Source organism: Poecile atricapillus, chromosome 8, assembly GCF_030490865.1.
Source record: "Poecile atricapillus isolate bPoeAtr1 chromosome 8, bPoeAtr1.hap1, whole genome shotgun sequence".
In the NCBI taxonomy this organism is placed as follows: Eukaryota; Metazoa; Chordata; class Aves; order Passeriformes; family Paridae; genus Poecile; species Poecile atricapillus.
This window is the reverse complement of record NC_081256.1, coordinates 5403360-5423020: the sequence shown is the minus strand read 5'-3', so window position 1 is coordinate 5423020 and position 19661 is coordinate 5403360. Positions and strand designations below refer to the sequence as shown.

General features: G+C 39.6%; 1 protein-coding gene across 2 annotated transcripts in view; it reads left to right on the top strand.

Moving 5' to 3' along the window:
* Nucleotides 1–836: 836 nt before the first annotated feature.
* The window catches only part of UGGT1 (UDP-glucose glycoprotein glucosyltransferase 1), a 41489-nt gene continuing 22664 nt past the window's right edge, over nt 837–19661 (top strand). For both annotated transcript variants that reach the window (XM_058844488.1, XM_058844487.1), the window contains exons 1-17: nt 837–1289; nt 3702–3837; nt 5619–5701; nt 6240–6370; nt 7206–7318; nt 8576–8750; nt 10061–10157; nt 10749–10827; nt 11026–11126; nt 11943–12042; nt 13144–13204; nt 14775–14866; nt 15536–15686; nt 15949–16068; nt 16850–16935; nt 17326–17461; nt 18376–18507. In XM_058844488.1, the coding sequence (XP_058700471.1) occupies nt 3713–3837; nt 5619–5701; nt 6240–6370; nt 7206–7318; nt 8576–8750; nt 10061–10157; nt 10749–10827; nt 11026–11126; nt 11943–12042; nt 13144–13204; nt 14775–14866; nt 15536–15686; nt 15949–16068; nt 16850–16935; nt 17326–17461; nt 18376–18507 (1782 nt within the window). In that variant the 5' untranslated portion in view covers nt 837–1289; nt 3702–3712. The remainder of the gene's footprint in view (nt 1290–3701; nt 3838–5618; nt 5702–6239; nt 6371–7205; nt 7319–8575; nt 8751–10060; nt 10158–10748; nt 10828–11025; nt 11127–11942; nt 12043–13143; nt 13205–14774; nt 14867–15535; nt 15687–15948; nt 16069–16849; nt 16936–17325; nt 17462–18375; nt 18508–19661) is intronic.

The following is a 19661-nucleotide window of genomic DNA, read 5'->3' as shown; positions in this document are numbered from 1 at the left end:
TTTCATTGGCTGTCGAGCCCGCCCCTTGGGGCCGCCGGGAGATGTAGTCCCCGCTAGGGTTGTGGCGGGCACAGATCTCGCGAGGCGCGGGAGGGGCGGCGCCGTGCCCGAGCGCGCCATTGGCCGCGCGGTCTCTGAGGGGCCGCGGGGTGGGCGGGATGGGCCGCGGCCACTCCCGGGCCCGCCTCCCCCCGCCGTGCCGCCCCCCGGAGCCGCTCCGGCCGCCGCCCACAACTCCGCAACCCGTCCTTGCTCTCCACACCCGGCCAAACACCCCCCGCCGCAAAGTCCCCGACACCCATCCTGGGAAGCGACAAGAGGACATGGCGGGAAGGCATTGAGAGTTCCCTGGGGAGGGCACGAAGGGCGTCAGTACCCCAAAAACATCCCAAACCCTCCCAAAAATCTCTGTGGGAGCCCTCCAAAGTGCTTCCCCACAATCCTGGGAAGGGACACAAAGACATGGAGGGGCACTGGGGATCCCTTAGTACCCCAAAGCACCCCTGGCATTCCCCGAAGTCCCCAGCTCCCATCCTGGGGAGGGACAAGGGGATATGGACGGGGCACCCCACCCTCCCCTATCACTAGGATAAAGGGAAAAATAAATAATAATAAAGAAAACAACCCAGAGACCTTGGAGACGACGCACATCACAGCCCTGAGAGATCACCAGTGCAGGGCTGCCTCGGGCTTGGTTACAGACACATCAGAAACACCACCATTTTTCATGACATTGTTCTTTTCTTTGAGGGTTGTTTTTTTTTTTTTGAGGTTTTGAGACTCAGAGATCAAGTCAGCCAGACCCCTGCCACTTCTAGAGTTTTAATAACGTTTTAAAATGAAACCAGGAAGAAAGCCTTTGAAATTTCAGGATCACATGTAAATAACCCCTAGGTCTGACTCGCAAACCTTAGTGTTTGTGTTGTGAACAGCTGCTGAGAAAAGTTCTGGCCACGAGCAGTGGTTCGCTGCTGTCAGCTCCGCTCGCCGTAAACGAGCAACTGAAGGAAGCAGTGTTTGCACCGGGCTTCCTTCCAGCAGCGCAGGCTGGCGACTGCTCACTGGCGGATTCACATCAGAATAAAAACACAGGTTCCACCTTTGCTTCCGGCGTTACCTCCTTAAACGGGGACTGCACAGAAATCCGGGAAGAGCCGCCGCAGTTCCCGCGGCCCTTCCCCGGGGCCGGGGCTCGGCCGTCACAGCGCGGCGCCCTGCGCCGCTCCATCGCAGCGGAAGCGGAAGCGGCGCGGGCGGCGGGAGCCGGGCGGGCGCGCGGCCGCTCGCAGGTCGGTACCGCGGTTACCGGCGGGGCCGTGAGGGAGCGGCCGCGGGCCGGGCCCGTGCCGGCGGGCTGGGGGGCAGCGGGCGGCCGGGGAGAGCCCCGCGGAGAGGAGCCTCGCCGCGGGGCCGACACCGGCGGGCTCCCTCGAGCGGCCTCCGCGCCCCGCGGGGGTCGGTCGGTCAGCGGGACCGGGGAGCGGCAGAGGTTGTGCTCGGGTTTAATGCCTCGCACCATTAGCGCCTTGACGGCGCGGGTTTAATGCGTGTGTTTTGAGCCCTGGGCGGCGCTCAGCGTTTCAGCGACACGATTTCTAGTCGTGGGCTAGCCGGTTAATCGCCATCGTTTAGTTTCAGCATCCGCGGCACGGCAGCGGGAGCCCTTTAAAGGACGTGCTGAGCCCGAGCTGGTGTAGGGGATCTTTGCACGGTGTCGGTTCCGGGCTCAGCGCTGTGTCTGCAGCAGGACTTGCCCCCCTGTCCCGGCAGCAGCTCGCTTTCCTTTGCCCTTCACCCTCCTGCCACCAGACTGACCTCGCAGGGCATGGCACTGACTGTAAATGTGAGCTGATTTATTCCTTTCCCCAAGGCTGGATGTGCAAGTTTCCAGGAGTATTCCAGGAGTAATTGGAAGAAAAATAAGGAGGAAAAATATTTACAGCCGAGGCATGAGAAACCTGCCTTGCGGTGTCATAATTCGGATTAGGTTTTGCTTTGTTACCTCTCTCAGAGCCGGATCTCCTTGTGTCACTTATGTTCATTCCTGTGCCTCTTGCCTCCTTTTCCATACTCTATTTTTCTTTGAGATACCGGTCATGCCTTTGTTTTATGGCAGCTATTGTGAGCTTGTAGATATTCCTAATGTGGAGTTTTTCAGTTGGCTAAACTGTGTCAGGTGACAAATGTGTCCTTTGTTTTTTTTCATGTTTTGTGCAGGAAAAGGCTTTTATTTCAGTCTTTCCCAGAGCGAGAAAGAAGGCACAAGACAGCAGCATAGGAGCTTTAGTCATGAGAGTGCTGTTTGGTATATTCATTTACCTATTCCAAACTCCAGTGTATGATTTGCAGAGAATAAAAAGGACCCATCTCTGGGAGGAGCTGTGAATTGTGTTTTTTTTGTTGCACTTGGCAGAAGCCAATGTTTCACTCCACAAATATTGGCTGAGCTTCCCGCTCTGCACACAGGGAGTGATGGCTGTGACCGTTCTGTGATGCCATCTGTCTGCTTCCCAGGTGTGGCAGAAAGCAAATGTCGAGGGCAGCTGACCAAGCTGCTCTTTGGAGATCACAGCAGGAATTTCTGGTTTTATCCCCAGAGAAAGAGCAATGTCTGAGTTATTGCTGGAAAACATTTGGCTGGAGGGATGTAAACTTTTAAAGAGAGTAGGATTTGGTTTGTTTGTCTATGTGTCTGTACAGGTAGCTTAGAGCTACAGATATATAACCCTATTCTTCCTATTGAGATTGTAATAAAAAAGGGGCAGAAGTTAGATCCTGGCAGCTTGTTGGGTGTGATATATGTAGAATTGCAGCAGGATGTTTTTTCAGGTGCAAGGGGGACATGGAAAAATGGGTTATCCAGGAAAAATATAAAAAAATTATTGAGTACTTGGGTGCATATTGGAGGTGTTGTAAATATAAATATACTATAGTCAGAGAGGGACAAAAAAAGCTTGAAGTTTTGGAGACTGTAATGGAAAGCCAACAGAAGAATTCAGGTGTTCCGTAAGCTTAGGAGTTGTGGGCAAGGAAATTCCACTCTGATTTGTTTTGGTGTGTAGGCCAGAGAATACAAAGGCTTGAAAATACACAAAATGAAGGACAGTAAAGAAATGGTATAATTTTTTTTTTTTTTTTGGCTCATTTCTCACAGTAGGTTGTATAATTTGAGTGTGTTTGCATTATTTCATTAGTTTTTTATCTTTAAAATTTCATGGTGCTTAGTGCAGCCAGGAAATATTTGTTTCTTCATTCCCCAAAAAACCTAAAGGACTGACTGGGGAATCTCATCCTTGCCTGGCTCATCTGACTCTGGTTAGTCCACAGCTGCTGGATCTGTGCTAACACAAGGTGTGATTTTATCTTCCATTATCTGAAATGAATGCAGTTTGCAATACCCCTTAAAGCAAGATGTATGTGGTGGTGTTGTCCCAGAACAGAAGCAAGCTTATTTGAAAGCGTAAAGACAGAGGAAGCTGGAATTCATTTAGGTTTAATTGCATCTCAGGAGTAAGTTTGTAAATTCCTTGCCTCTCTTCAAGTTTCTGATTTTGTAAGCCCAGGTGAGAGGATAATCATCTCATTAATGTATTGCATTAAATGCAATTTTAAAATCTTAACCTATGTCTCAATATATTTGAGATCCTGTATCTATAAGAAGAGACAATGCAAAACTTATTCTTTTCCTTCATCATTTTCAGTCTTCTGTAAAATGGGAATACTTATTGCAGTTCTTGGAATCTGGGTCAGCTCTTCACTTGTAAAAGCAGATTCTAAGGCTGTGACAACATCTCTAACTACAAAGTGGTCTTCAACTCCTTTACTCCTTGAAACAAGGTAAGGGCATTGGGATTTCTTTCACTGTCAAATCAAAATATGCTTAAGAGGATAAAGAGTTGTCTTTGTTATGTGGCACTTGGTTTCTGGTCACTAACAACAGCAATAACATGGGAGTGTGATCACTACTGTGCATGGGGAGGTGGGAGGAGTATTTTAGAGGAGACAGTAGTAGGTTTTTTGTGTGATAAATTGTTTAATTTTTCATTAGAACAAATATTAGTAACCATAAACAATTACATAGTTGGCATTTTTTGCCTTATGAAGTTTTACTCAAAGCATTAGATAGAGTTTACCAGGATCTTGTAAGATTCCATAGCTGAATGTATTTTACTTCAGTGTTGAAGGTTTTGATACATGTTTGTGGCACATGTATATTTAGCTTGCTAAAGCTTGAGTTTAACTTTGTTCTTGTGAGGTAAGAATTGTGCAAGTCACCCTGGGAACATTTCTTCTATTTTTTTTTTTTTAAAAGATGTTGTGTAAAAGGAAAGGGAAATGTTGTCCTTTCAGCGCCTGTCTGCTTGGCACTTTTGAAATCCCCCATTGTTTAATTTTGTCATGTTTTAGTTTGGAGATATCAGTAGGACTTTTAGAATTTTAAGTTTGTGTGGGCTTAATTTTTTATCACTTAAGGGTATTGCCAAATGTGGAATTTTGTCTGTTTTACTGCAGTTTGTTTCACATGAAAATAGTTGAGCATTTGCTGGGTTTCATGCACAGGAGCATGACTTTCATTCAGAGGACACGTGTGTCCTAGGGGAAGTTACTTTTCCGTAACCTTCTCTGGAGAAGCTGAAGACTGAAAATTCCTTAAGCAGTAAAATGCAAAGCACAGGTGTTAATGCCAGGATTTAGATACCCTGACACTGTGAGACTGTGTGACACTGCTGGGGGAAAGCTCAAGAGAGTTTGAAACAGTAACCTAAGAGAGGGTGAAACAGTAAGCAAATAATCCAAATAATGTGCCAAAGACTCGATCCATTGTATTCAAAGACTTTGGATAGGGAAGGATTGTTCACCTGGGATGAACTGCAGCATGATGCAGCACTGCAGTGTAAAATCACTCCTGCTGCTCACTGCACTTCGCCCAGCACTGCAATTTGTTACCCAGGTGTTCAAGCAGCACTTACCCTTGGATTGGAACACACAAGTTACTGTGGTAGTGAGCGGGCTCCAGATCTTCTGTTGTAGCATTCTTTAGCATAGCAAGTATGTTCCGTGGTGGACATGATACAGTATTTGTGGTAAGCAACATTAAGAGGATGAATTTCATTATCTAACCTTGTATAGGTACCCACTTATATGCATAGTATATGGGAATTGTAACATGATTTGAAGCTGTGACTTCTCCTTTTGCTTGCTTAAGAACAAGCAAACAGAAAACCTCAAACCAAAGCCCACCAAAGCTTGTAATTACAGTAATCTACAGTTTGTTTCAGCAAAATAAACAAAAATGTGTGTTTCTTATAAAAGAGAGATAGCAAAGAAATGCATTAGGGAGGAGGGCTACCAGGATGGACACTGCTGCCTGCTAATGGCATTTAAAGGATCAGCAGGTGCCTTAAAAGCTGCTTTCATGTATTGTTTATTTGTCCTGGTCTGCAGCTATTATTTGTTTGGATTTGTTTGTTTTTAGCTTTCCTGGAGTGCTTTTCCTAGTAACACAGTTTTCTGGTACAGGTGGTAGGTGGTAACTTTCTGTAAAGCATTATAAGGTATTAGATTTGTAACTTGAGAGAAAATTTGTTGATCTAGCTCACTCTTCTCATCTTACTTAGTGAATTTTTATCAGAAGAAGGTCAAGAAAAATTCTGGAATTTTGTTGAAGCCAGTGAGAATATTAAGACAGCTGAGCATGATGGTAAGTTTTTATAGTCTTTTTCTTGATGCTCACTGATACTTTAAAAATATACCACAGTATTTTGTCTTCCATTGTGTTAGTTCTCATTTGACTTTTAAAATACTTATTTCAGTAATATTTCTTGTTGTAATGTGCTCAAGTCTTTTGGATGTCCATTTGACAAAAGCTGTAGTGGATGAGTCTGAAACATTTTGCTTGCCAGATTCTTTTTCAACATGAAGTATGAAATACTTTAAGTTCTTTTCTCTGTGCTACTATTTCTCAGCCAAAGTTAAATGGGAGCTCTTAACTGTTTCCCTCCTCCCTTGCCCATGTTTACATCCTCAAGAATGTATTCGAGTGTACTCTCATGGATCTCTGTTGAAGTTCACTCTCATCCACCTGTAGGATTGGCTGTAATGAAATTGGAGGAGGAATGGTCATGTGCATGCTCAGAATTAATGTCATTTGCTTCTGTTGGTATAAATCTAAGAAGAGAAGCCCCTCTTGCATGAGCCTATGGGATAGAAAGATAACTGCTTGTACTTTGATTTTGCAGGTAGTGATTATTCTTCTTACCAGGAAATGCTGAAAGTGGCCTGCCAGACTCTGTCACCTTTGCAGCAGAATTTGTTGAAATTTTCCCTGTCTTTACGCTCTTACTCTGCAGCAGTTCAAGCTTTCCAACAGGTTAGTACAGAAAATGCTGAGGTGATGTGCAGAGCATCTCACCAAGGCTCAGGAAGGAGGGAGCTGTGGAAGGAAACATTTGAGAGTATAAAAACCCTGAACTGATTAACTGCTCTGTACACCTGAGCTACAGAGTGGATGTACATACAAATTTCATGAGGTGCTGAATTTTTGTCTAGAGTAGACTAAAGGATTGGCATTTTGACATGTCTGCATATCTTTGTGCCTGCTGCATTAAGAATTGGTGCAAAGATTTTTGTGAGGACCACCTTTATGACTCCATTGGTATTTGTGATGCTGTTCCTGTTGCTCAGCTGAACTTACTTGAAGGTAGTAATCCATATATATATGTGTGTATGTTATATAGTGAATAGAACCCAGAAATAAAAGTTCATTCTGTTCTCTGTTCTTTTTTAATCTCAGGTTATCATGTAACTCGTTGCAAATTGTCTCACATTAGGATGTACTTTAATTAAATAATACTGTAAAACATCTTCCTTGTTCATCTGGAGTCATTTTGTTGTTTGATATTTAACAAATACAGATGTTTGTGATGTCTAAGACAAAAAAACCCCTCAACCAAAACCCCTACAATTGCAAGTCTTGCTTTCTGTACCTGCAACTAACCTTTCAGTTAATAGCAAAAGGCTGAGAAATAACTTAAGGCTTAACTCTCCACCTTGCAATTTCACCTTGTATTTAAATTATGTCATAAACATGGAAGTAGTACTAGTTTGGAATGTAGGAAATAATACTGTTTGCTGCACAGCTACACTGTTACACTTTGTTCTAAGGCCAAACACTCAACCTACATTATTATAATTATTTTATACAGATAGCAGCAGATGAGTCTCCACCAGAGGGCTGTACTCTGTTTTTTGTTGTGCACGGGGAGAAAACATGTGAATTTGACTCTCTTGGAAACCTTTTACAGGCAGCTTCAGACAGGTATTTGCTTAATTTCCTATTACTGGATTAGCTCTTAAGATTTAACCTGTTAGAATTACTGCTGTGAAGAGTTTGTAATAAACCTGTTGTTTCTTCAGTGTTGATTTTTCCTGTCCATTGTTGGCACAGGAGTGGCAGTCTCTTATTTGGTATTAATTCAGATTGAAATGATTTGATATTTGAAATTATCTCTTGCTCTTTGGTAAGTTCTGCTAGGAAGAGGAATGTGCACAGGAAAATTTGGAAACAAATTCTGGAAATAGCTGGAAACTGTTGAAGGACAGTAGGAATTCTCAGGAGTGTGTAAAACCTTCAGTATGTAGGGAAAATAGAAGGCGCTGGGCTGCATATTCAAATGAGAGCTAATGTAACAAATTGTTTTATGAATGACTGAAAGCATGCACAGTATTTTTTTCTCTGTATAGTTTTCTTAGCTTTGACAAAGAAAACCATTTCCACACAATATATTTGAAATTCAGATCTCTCTACAAGGACAGAACTTGATTGTAACTGCTAACAAAAGGAAGGTATAAAATACAATATTTATTTTTTAAAAAAAAAACCAACCCAGATAACAAACCAAAACCAACCCAAATCCTTACATTCAGTTTGTTTTCAAAATATCAAAACATTTTTGTTTTCAGTATGATTTTTGTAATCTTGGTAATTTGGTTCTTGGAAGCATAAAGAGTTTTTTGTCAATGTGCAAGCATATGGCATCTGTAGCTCACATCCTATTCTTCTAACTAACTGGGAATATTTTAAGTACTTCATTGCACTTTAGGCAAAATGTAAACAAAGAATATGATACAGTATTTGTGGTTAGCAACATTTGGAGGATGAATTTCATTATCTCATTGACTTTCTTGTTTGTATACTAAGCCAAGGACCAGGTTCAAATGAATTTGTGCCCTTGGCACAGCTATTCTATTAGCCTTTTTAATTTTTCATACAGAATTTTTGAATCACCATGGGGAGAGAGTTAATTGGAAATTTAAGGAAAGTTGTTAGGTTTTAAAAATTAGGATCATATTAGTTTCAAAATAACTCTTAGTCACTTGTTTCTTTTTCATGTGTTCATTTTTCACAAAGCTTTTATCAACGTGCACCAAGCGCTGCCAGCCTTGATATAATATGTGGGCATAGCTTGACACATGTACTCAGTGAAAAACAATTAAACAGGGGAAAAATGTGCATCTTGTGTTGAGTGAGGAAATGCTGTGACTCACACTGGCTTTCTTCACTCTTTCCTCTTAGACCAAAGCCATTTTTGTTCAAGGGAGACCACAAATACCCAGTGTCAAACCCCGAAAGTCCTGTGGTCATACTTTATGCAGAGCTCGGCTCAGAGGAGTTCTACAGACACCACAGGAGGCTTGTTTCAAAGGCAGAGGCAGGAGAAATCACTTATGTGCTCAGACACTACATTGCTGTAAGTATACTTGTGCATTGTAACAGAGGTATTTGAAACTCAGTAACTGGCCTTGGTTTTCAGAAAGAAAACTGACCCAAGTTTGCTCCCTTTAAATTGACATTTGTCTACTGTCATTGCTCATTTATTTGGAGTGTTCAAAGTTTTATTTTTTTTTTACTTCATGTACCTGAGTAATAGAGAATATTTTAAATCTTCTGATTTTTTTAAACTAGGATTGTTTGATTTTACAAAGCCAGACTTAAATTACAGATTAATTAGAGATTTTAGTGTAAAAAAAAAGTGTTTCTCTACCCATATTAGAGCACAGGAAATAGCCAGACCTTTCAGTCAGGCCACTTAGTTACTGTAGTCACTTGATATAAAAAGCAAAGATTAACATACCATTTTCAAAACAAAGACATTGTTTCTGTAGTAATTTTTTTACAGAACCACTTACCACTCCTAGTTCAATTTATCCAGGGTTCCATCTTCCTCCACTAAATTGTACATAGCCACTGGATTAGTATTTAAAACTACATTTCAGAAGGTATGAAGAACTAGAGTTCTTTGATTTGTTACCTGAATATTACTAAGTATTGCCAAAACCTGCAGTGTAGCACTCAGGCTTGAATGTGAAAAGAAAAAAAAAAAATAAAAGAAAAAGGGGATCAGCTGGTTCACTTCTAATATTACTTTTGTACTTTTAATAAGCATAATTGCATACACCACTTTCTTTTTATAAAGGAAAGTAGTTGTTTATCAGTGTTGGGAGGACTACTTACATTCAAAATTCAGTGTATTACACTTTAGATCTTGGTACTGTTGTGTGGCTCCTATACACTTCAAAATACTTTTGGAAAGTGATCATGTTTCTCTTATTAAAGGCAGAACTAATTATGCACCTGTCTTTTGTCATTATTTTATTTCTTGTCATTCTCTGTGGTAACTCTTCAGTGAATGTTTAATTTTTGGACTTCACAGCTGAAGTTCCTTTCCACCCTCTGATTTGATGATGGGAGTCTGTCACTCTGCTTTGCTCACATGCTGAATCCTGAAAACATTGTTTTGTGTTCCTCTTTACTTTGTGGATTTTGATGTTTTTTTGGTTCATAGAGATAATTCTTTCTTGCTGAACTTCAAGAAGTGTGTTGAAAAACAGTAGGAAATAAAATTATTAGAGTTACTGCGGAGTCCCACCGTGTTTGTTTCTTGGTACCCATTATGTCTGGAATACCAGGTTGAGATTTCTTAGCTTTGGGAAGTGGTAGTTTTTTATTTCTTGGATCAAACAAAGATGTCAGTATCACACTGCTGGCTTTTTCTTACAGAACCCCAGCAAGGAAAAGGTCTACCTCTCTGGCTATGGCGTAGAACTGGCTATTAAAAGTACAGAATATAAGGCCAAGGATGATACCCAGGTGAAAGGTGAATTATTATTTTAAGTATTTTAATGTGATCATTTTAATTTTGCAAAGGTAATTTTGTACTTGTTTTGCTATGAATGTCTGAATTGCAGATATTTTTCTTTCCTTAGCTCTGAAATCCCTTTTGGGAGCATGTTCCTTATGAAACAGATCTTTGCCATGGCACTTCCACATTTGTGAAATCCTTGAGTCATGGCCCAGGACTAGATCTTAGTCATGGCACTAATGCAACTAATTTTTACCAGCTACTCTGCAGATGTAAAGCAAATTTCTCTAATTTGCCTTAACTTATCAATCATCAGAGCAGAATTGTATTCCCTGTCCCTGGTTGGTGTTTTGTTTGGTGTTTTTTTGGTTTTTTTTTTTTTTTTCTGGGAAGACAGAATTCTGCATGTTTTTTTTTTCTTTGCTGCTTTTATAGAGCACTGACCTCTGTTCTACAAACTCCCATGAATCTGCCAAAACTATTTTGATAGTGTAATGTGTGTGTACTTTTTCTTCACGTGTGCACATACACATACAAAACCCAGAGTTTCCTCTTCTTCTGTTTGTGAGTAACTTGGTGCTAGTGCTGTTCTCTGTGTGTTTATAGGCACAGATGTGAATGCTACTGTCATAGATGAAAATGACCCCATTGATGAAGTGCAAGGATTTCTATTTGGAAAACTAAGGTAAAACTCAGTTGGACTTTGTCATATCAAAAAACTTTTTGCAGAAATGCCAATCTTTTGCTTTGTTACTGTTTTTTACGTGTCTGAGTTTCCTGTATGTGATAGCAGCATACTTTTTTATGTGATAGTTTCTTTAAATTAGCAGCAGACTTTCTTCATGGATACCACAGAAGTTGTTTGACCCTTGTATCCTTTTAGGCAGCTGTATCCTGACTTGTCAGAAGAGCTGAAGGAGCTCAGAAAACACCTCGTGGAAAGTACCAATGAAATGGCACCTTTGAAAGTATGGCAGCTACAAGGTAATCTGGATAAAAGCTTTCAGTTATGGTCTACAAAAACTCAGTGTAAATATGTTTTCAGGTGTTCTACACTATGGAGGTTGTTAGGGGCTGTGTACAGTTGACAGAGTTTGACTGTAAATTCCTGCATTCACTCTCACTTGGAAAATACTTGGTTTTTTAAAGTGCCTTTTATTGTAGAGTCCTGTTGAAATAGCTTTTAGGATTGTTTAACAGGACTTCTGACACGAGGATTGTTTTCTGTGTTGTGGAGTACAGTGAGCTACTTGCTCTTAAACTGACTGCGTGTGTGGTCTGCTGAATGCAGAAAAGAAAGGAATGTAAAGTTTCTTTCCATGATCACTCTTCAGATGTGAAATCTTGAGATTTCTCAAGACCACAGGAAAAGTGTATTTCAGAGTCAATTGCATGCTGCTCTGGCCTCATTCCCTGGAAAACATCTATAAAAGCCTGTGAAAAGGCTTTTCATCCTCTCAAAAAGAGTGGTTCAAAAGGCTGAATGTATGTTGAAGCCACAGGAATAATAGCCAGTGGAAGGGCAGATCCTCCCACCTCAGCCAAAGGGAAAAAAGAGTGCTGGTCTGGACTCACTGAAGCAACCTGTAGGCAGCATTCACTGGTTCAGCTGGAGTGGGTTACTTGCTTCAGGGCAACACATAGAAGTTGAACACAAAGAAGATGAGATGAAGAATCTATAGGTGCAGATAGAAAGTGAATTTCCTTGGGTAACATGGAAAAATGCTGAAAGATAAAGTTATGTCTGCATTGCCTTGCTTTCAGTTTTGAGTTCTTAACCTCTGTTTTTTCACTTCTAAGATTTGAGTTTTCAAACTGCTGCTCGCATTTTGACTGCTCCCCCTGTGGATGCTCTGATGGTCATGAAAGATCTTAGTCAGAACTTTCCTACAAAGGCCAGGTAACTTTGATTTTGACTCCTAGAAAGTTTTATTACTCTCCTTTCCCTGAGCAAGACCTGAGAAAAGCAGCATTGGTTGGGTTAATTCTGACTTTCATTTAGCTGGAAGCAAACACTGGGGAATGTTTATGCAGGGAAGTTCTTCAGCCTACAGTTACAAAGAGGATTTTATGTTGCTCCTCTTGGATGGCAACTGATGTGGACTGGTAGAAAATTTGCCAGAATTGCCTGTGCTAGTTTGCTGTGAAATGCATCTAAACCTATTGCATGAAGCCATCAGGAATTTATTGGCTGGGTTTTCTGTTTAATGGTCTTAACATTTATCTGCCCACTCTTCTTCTGGGATCCACTTTGCCAAACAACCCAGTCAGTCTCACTGCAGAGGCTGATGTGCAATTCTACTGGTTTTTGCACTTTGTTAGTGACTGTCTTTAACAAATTCAAATCAGTTTCAAAAAACTCAATAATGATTTGGCATGGCCAGCCAGTCTAGAGATATATTTCTCTTGATGAATTCCATTGCCTGGATTGTGAAGATATTATAGAACCTCCTCCTTTTTGAGTAGGTGGGAGATTTACCTGCAAAGAGAGTAAAAAGAAACTGATTTCTGGTCTTATTTCTCATTACCTGATGTTGAGGTGTTATTTAGAGCTTCTTAAGGCAGGCATTGCATCTCAGTGTGTTTTCAGGCTGATCTTTGGCTATACTCACCCACTCTGTGATGATGCAATCACTAGATCCAAAGTAAGGAAAGGAATGGGAACCCACCACGAGGAGTGAAATCCCCTATTTTCTCTTGTCAGCCTCCATCTTTAAGTTTTTGGCAGCTGCACACTTTCATTATGGTTAATGTGAAATTAGACACTGAGAGTTGGCATGTGGTTAACATTTTTGTGCTGCTGGATTATACAGTGTAAGAGAAATGCTGCATCCTACTATTTAATGCACAGTCACCAAGTGCAACTGCTTCTTGCTGAATCTCTTTATACTAGAAAGTTAATTATCTTAATATGTAAGGTACAAAAGGTAGGATAAGTAGATATCTATCCAGTAAATAAGAAGAAAGAGGATTCACAGCATGATGTTTTTATTTTTTGTAGAGCCATAACAAAAACAGTTGTTTCTTCAGAACTCAGAGCAGAAATTGAAGAGAACCAAAAGGTAACCTGTCCATAAAGTGCCTTTGCACTTATGTTTATGTGTTGCTCAAGATAATGACCCAGTATTTTCACACACAACTTTGTAGTATGCATCTGGGAAATGACGAAGTGTTGGATTTTCAAACATGGATGAGGAACACAATTAAGCTTCTTTGCTCAAATATGAAAACACTGCTCTTGATAGAAATTTATTGCTTGAAAAGCAGCTATATTAAGCATCTTCATACAGTTTTAACAATGCAGAAGAAAATTAGTTCTTGTTATCTAATTTGAGATGCTGTTTAGAGATCTGTATACATCACTAATCACTGGGAAGTCACAGAATAAATTCAAAACCTGCCATGGCTTTAGAATGATTCATACTGTGTGGAGGAAATGATTCCAGTGTTGGTGCTTTGAGAATAAAACTAGTGAAGGGATAAAATTTACCAGCTAAGTCTAGATGTGCTTTGAAACAGAATCATAAAACCCCACAGGTCATGAGGGGCCTCTGGAGGTCACTGGGTAGGCTCTGTATTTGCAGAAGTGTTTCAGACAGCTCAGCTGTGTACTTGGCATTAGCAAAGCACTGAAAAAACCAACAGCCACCTGGGAATTTTGTAAAGGCTTTTGTAGAACTTTGTCCAACTAAAATATGGCAGGCAGTGTGGTCTGGACAGAGTGCAAAATAAAAGTTTAAGATAGTAATGAAAAAGAAAGTCAAATGGCAGTGTTTGCAGGATGAGCTGCATTGCCCTATTCACACATTTCAGTCTTATTTGGTATGATTAGAAAAGAGACAATGTATGTTAAGTACACACAAATTGTTTAGAAATCTAATAAATGATACTTGGTGAGTCTAGAGGTAAATGCAAAGCTACTTACAAGTGCCCTGAGGTTCCTGTTCTGAGAGAGAAATGCCTTGTTCAGTAGTGATAAAATCAGAGGAGAAGGGATGGGGTTTGACATTCTTGTCCCATGTGGTTCTGGAAGGGACAAAGTATAGGATGTAACTCCAAGCTAAAGCTACCTGGTGGCCTTTCTGTGGTGTGTTAGATCAGACTCTGGTCCACAAGTAAACCCATGATTTTGTGGATTCATTTTTATTCAGAGAATACCTGGGCTACCATATCCAGACCAGGCTTTATCTAACCCTGCCCTTCAGAGCTGTTCTTTGCTCTACTCATTTTCTGTGGGTATTATTTGATAGTTAAGTTCACTGCTACTGTTATGTTAGAGTTCACTATGTAATTATCCACATTAAGATACAATTTAACACTCAGTTTTTCTTTGGGGGCCTTATTAATTTAATAAGAAATGTAATTTTTTTCTGATCAGAAGCTACTTTTCTGTTCTTGGTACTTCACATGGTACTTTTGTTATTCCTCTGTTTGCTTTGCTCACAGTATTCTTGATGGTAGTGTTGTAAAATATCCAATACAATGTTTCTCCTTCAGTGTTCATCATGCCTCTAAATAGAACTTTGTGACTGGTACTGCAAAACAAGACCTATTGGAAAAAAACAACATTAAACTCTTTAATAGTGTTTTCTGTGCAGAGCACTTGTCTAATCTTTTCCTACTTCATTTCAGTATTTCAAGGGAACATTAGGATTGCAACCAGGAGATTCTGCCCTATTCATCAATGGACTACTTATTGATTTAGACACTCAGGATATATTTAGGTAGGAATGTTTTGTTTTTAACAATAATTGCATTCTGTTTAGAAACTTGAATCTTGCAATCTGCATGTATGATAAAGTTATTTAGATAGTTTTGAACCTTCTTCATAATCTAAACTATGTTTAATTGATAAGTATTATAAAAAGCAAATCATGGTTCCTTGTCTTCAAAGTGCATTTCCAACAAAAAAATCTAATGTGGACAGTGAATCTAAGAACATCTGAGTGAAAAGTGGAATACCCTTGAGAATTGGAATGGGAAGTCACCTTTGTGCTGTTCTTTTGACCTGTGCTGTGGCTAGCGAGATGTTGGCTTGTCAGACTGTCAGTATACAGATTTATTCTGAAGACAACAGACCAATTCTCAAAGGATAAACCACTGTAAATTTTTCATCTGGAAACCATCCTATAGTTTTGTCAAGATGTGTTTCAATTTTATATAGATATATAATGGATTAGTTATCCTGATTTAACATTGCTTTTCTTATTTATACAATACTAATTGAATAGATTTAAGTCACCTCAAGTTTTTTAGGATGGTAAGGTGATAAATAAGAACTAATGCACAAACATGGCAGACTTGTTTATACCTTTCATCTGTTAACCCTGAGGATAAGAGCAAGTTATTTGCTGTGGGGTTAAAATTCAGCCCAGTTTTGCTTTTCCTTGCAGCTTGATTGATGTGCTCCGCAATGAAGCCCGAGTTATGGAAGGCCTGCACAGCTTGGGAATTGAGGGAATTTCTTTACACAATGTCCTGAAGTTGAACACCCAGCCATCAGATTCTGACTATGCTGTGGACATCAGAAGCCCTGCCATTTCAGTGAGTATGGGTTTTGATAGAAATACTTGATTTGCTGTTGGGCAAAGCATTCTCAAGATGTCAGGGCAGCTGTTGTCCTTATCTCACAACCAGCTCTGAAATCGCAATGAAATAAAAAGGACAATAAGGTTATAATCAGCTTCTTAAAAGCTTAATTTCTTACTTATACAGTTCTTAATACAGTGTCTGATTAGAAAGTATTTCAGTCTCAGACCAGAGCAGGAGGACTGTTAATGATTTAAATGCCTTTACTCTTTCTTAGTGGATCAACAACCTTGAAGTTGATAGTCGGTACAATTCCTGGCCTTCCAGTGTGCAAGAACTGCTGCGGCCCACATTTCCTGGCGTGATCAGGCAAATCAGAAAAAACTTCCATAATTTCGTGAGTAATAACCTGACTGGGTGAAATGTGCATTTTGTTTTGTCAAGAGCAGGAACATCAGCTTTTGCAGCTTACCTCGCATATACCCTGGATTCCCTGTCACTTAAATAGCTTGAAAGAGAGGATGCTTTTCTAAAAGGTGTTGTATTAGTAAGTTATGGCTGAGATTCAGATTACTGAGCATGATTCTGTGGCATCTATTAGATGCCAGGAGTTGTTTTGTCATGGACAAAATTATCATCTGATAAATAACAATTTGGTCTGTTTCAACTTTGTTATAATACCTCAAGTTGGTTAATGAAATCCGTCAGATTTGTTAACTATTGTCTTCTTAGCAGAGTTAAGACCAAATTCAGTTGTTTCAGTTAGAAAGGACCCATGCACCAAGACTTAAAAAATGATCAACAGCCTTCAGTTTAGTCCTGGATGTCCTTTTAGTCTCTAGGTAAATTACTTAGATCTGATGAAGAGTTGCAAATTGTGCACTGTCACTCTTGTCATGTGGCAAAGTGGCCCTATGCACAAAAAGAACTCTGATTAGGGGAAAATAGGGACTTGAACCATCTGAAGCTGTGGGAGCTTTGATGTGTTACCTTTTTCTCTGGAGCTCAATACTTTCAACAAAGAAATTTTTAAATTCTAAGACAACAATTGCATGAATGAAGGGGCCCTGCATGCAGTCTGAATGGCCCAGTTCTGTCTGAGCTGGGACTGCAGAGAACATCCTGATAGCATTGGTTCTCCAGGGCATGAAAGCTTTGCACTTGTTCTTTTTGTACAGGTGCTGATAGTAGATCCTACTCATGAGACCACAGCAGAATTACTGAATGTGGCAGAAATGTTCTTCAGTAACCACATCCCGCTGAGGTAATCACTGTTTTAATGTCTGGGGATTTTTTTTCATCAGTTTTATTCATGTGACTTTTGCAGTTGTAAAATTCTCATTGCTAGGACACTGCAGAAATGTTACATACCTCATAGTCGAGGTATGTGTATATTTTTTGAATATAACTCTCTATTACCAAAACAGAGTTCTGTTTTTTAACAGTCCAAAGGAAATTTAAAGTTTTGGATGGGAGAGAGGTGAAAAGCAAGATTTTGATGGACTTGTTACAGATGATATTGTCCTAAGTTTGATTCCTGGCTGTTCTGCTCCCAAGCTATTCTAGAAGAAGCTTGGGTTTAAGATGAAGATCACAGCCAGCAGTTGTATGATTCTTTATAAAAATGATGACCTGGGGATTTGTGTGATTGCAGGATAGGACTGGCCTTTGTGGTTAATGACTCTGAGGATGTTGATGGACTTGAGGATCCTGGTGTTGCCCTCCTTAGGACATACAATTATGTGGCACAAGAAATGGACAATAATTATGCTTTTCAGACTGTCATATCTGTAAGTATTAATTTGAAAGGGAAATTAATGTTTTAATATTTTCCATGTACATAAGATGTGTAATATCTATTATCTAATATGTAGATAATGGAAGGAATTGTTCTTTGGCTTGGTTAGTGTGCAGAGTATCTCCAAATACTGGTACCACGGAATACAAATGTGTCCTTGTAGTGTGCTTCTGACCTAACTTCAACAAGTGAGGCTAGGTTTCATTGTGACACTTAACACTTATGCATGTTCTTCTGATCCTGTCCCTTTGCTCATTCTGTCTCTTGAGTTCTGAACTGCTTCATCCCTTCAATGTTATAATTTGGTTTGAACGGTTCCAGCTGGGTACCTTTGCCACATCAAAGGATAATACAGGTGCTGGTAAAAATAAATTTCACTTGTGGTTTGATACTTACACAAATTGGCAAGCTGGGGCACACTGTGATGTTAAATTGCTGGTTACTTAAAAGTTAATTTTATTCTTTTTGAGTGTGTGTTTGCAGCTCAAAGTACAATTTTGTGCCTTCAAGAGGGAAAGAGTTATCAGCTTTACGTGTGAGGTTGTATTGTTCATAAGCATATCCCAAGTTCTGAAGGAAAGGTAGCTCCTTGGATATGCTTTATTTGAGGCTTTTTCCCCCAGAGGACTATTTTCCCTCCTCAAATACCTTTTCTAATTAAAGATGCAAGTTATTATTTAAAGAAATATATATATACCTTCTTCCAATCTCACTAGAATGACTACAAGGTATAGAAAGATACTTATAACGGCTACAAGTGCTTAGGAGATGTTGCAGCTGATAAATATGAATATAAGTTTTGCAGTCTGGCTGTTAATGCCTTATTATAAATACTTTAATACAGGTGACCTTTGATAAGGGCAGAGGCTTTACAGCTGCAGCAGTAAACTTGTGTTCCCCTTTCAGATATATAATAAAGTGAAAACAGGAGAGCAGCTGAAAGTGGAACATGTTGTTAGTGTTCTTGAGAAACAGTATCCTTATGTGGAAGTTAGCAGCGTTCTGGGAATTGATTCTGCCTATGATCAAAACAGAAAGGTAAGAATTCATGAAATAGAGCTTTATTGAAAATATAATTATATGCAACTTCTTGATTCAGTTCTCTTACCAGCCAGGTTACTATTTTGTTACCACATTGGGGGACTTGTAGTAATACTTTACTGTTTTATGTTCAGCATGAGCTTTATATAATATACATAATGCATATAATGGAATATATATTTTTTAAAAATCTTTAAAAAATTAAAAAATATATGTAAAGAACCAAGATAGCTTTCTTGTGACTTGTAAGTCATGCTTTCATTATGGAATGCAGACTGCAATAGAGTTTAAAAGTGTTTGCAAGAAAATCTAGGTGATGGAATGGCTCCTGAAAAAAACAAGAGGTTAACATTGGGAGGGATCAGTGTGGAGGTTCTGAATCAGTATTTGAATACTATGTGAGATAAAGCCATGATTATGAATTCAAAATGCCTTTTCTATAGCAAGACATCCAACAAATTTCTGCAAATAATTCTTGAAGTGGTTTTTAGGTCTGATACTTTTCTGTATGGAGAAAATTAGGAGGCTGGATCACTACTGAACCAGTTGTATGTGAGATGAAGCAGATTTTTATTTGAGGTTTTATAGGGTGTGTTTCTTATCTTTTGTTGTTTTAAAACAAATGCAAATACTGTCACCAATGGCTCTGTAACACACATGATGCTGCCTACATCTGTAAATGTCATGAGTGCAGTCATGGTTAAAGAAAATTGGCTCATATGCATATGGGTCTTCCAATGTAGGATAGTGAAGAGAAAAACATTTTTAGGAAATGAAAATACATAAAATTAAGACAGGCATTTTTATATGAGAGGAGAGATCTCAACCAAAACCTCTAATCAGCAGAACCTAGTTAACTTCAACTTCTAACAGGGTATCTGTCAATGCCAGTGCATTTTTCAGGGAAATATGTCTTGACAGGATAACTCCCTGCCTCACAAGTAACTGTTTTCTTACATGTTTAAGAAACACATTCTTAAAAAAAAAAAAAATTCTCTACCCTGTCTTACATTACAGCTATCTCTGCTTGTGCTGCATTTGCTTCCACAAGCAAAGTCATGTTTCCTGTTGTGCATCTTTTGGCACTTCCAGAAAGTGCTCATTGAAATTAATTAAAAAAAAATAACTTAATGGAGTATTTTGCACTTCTG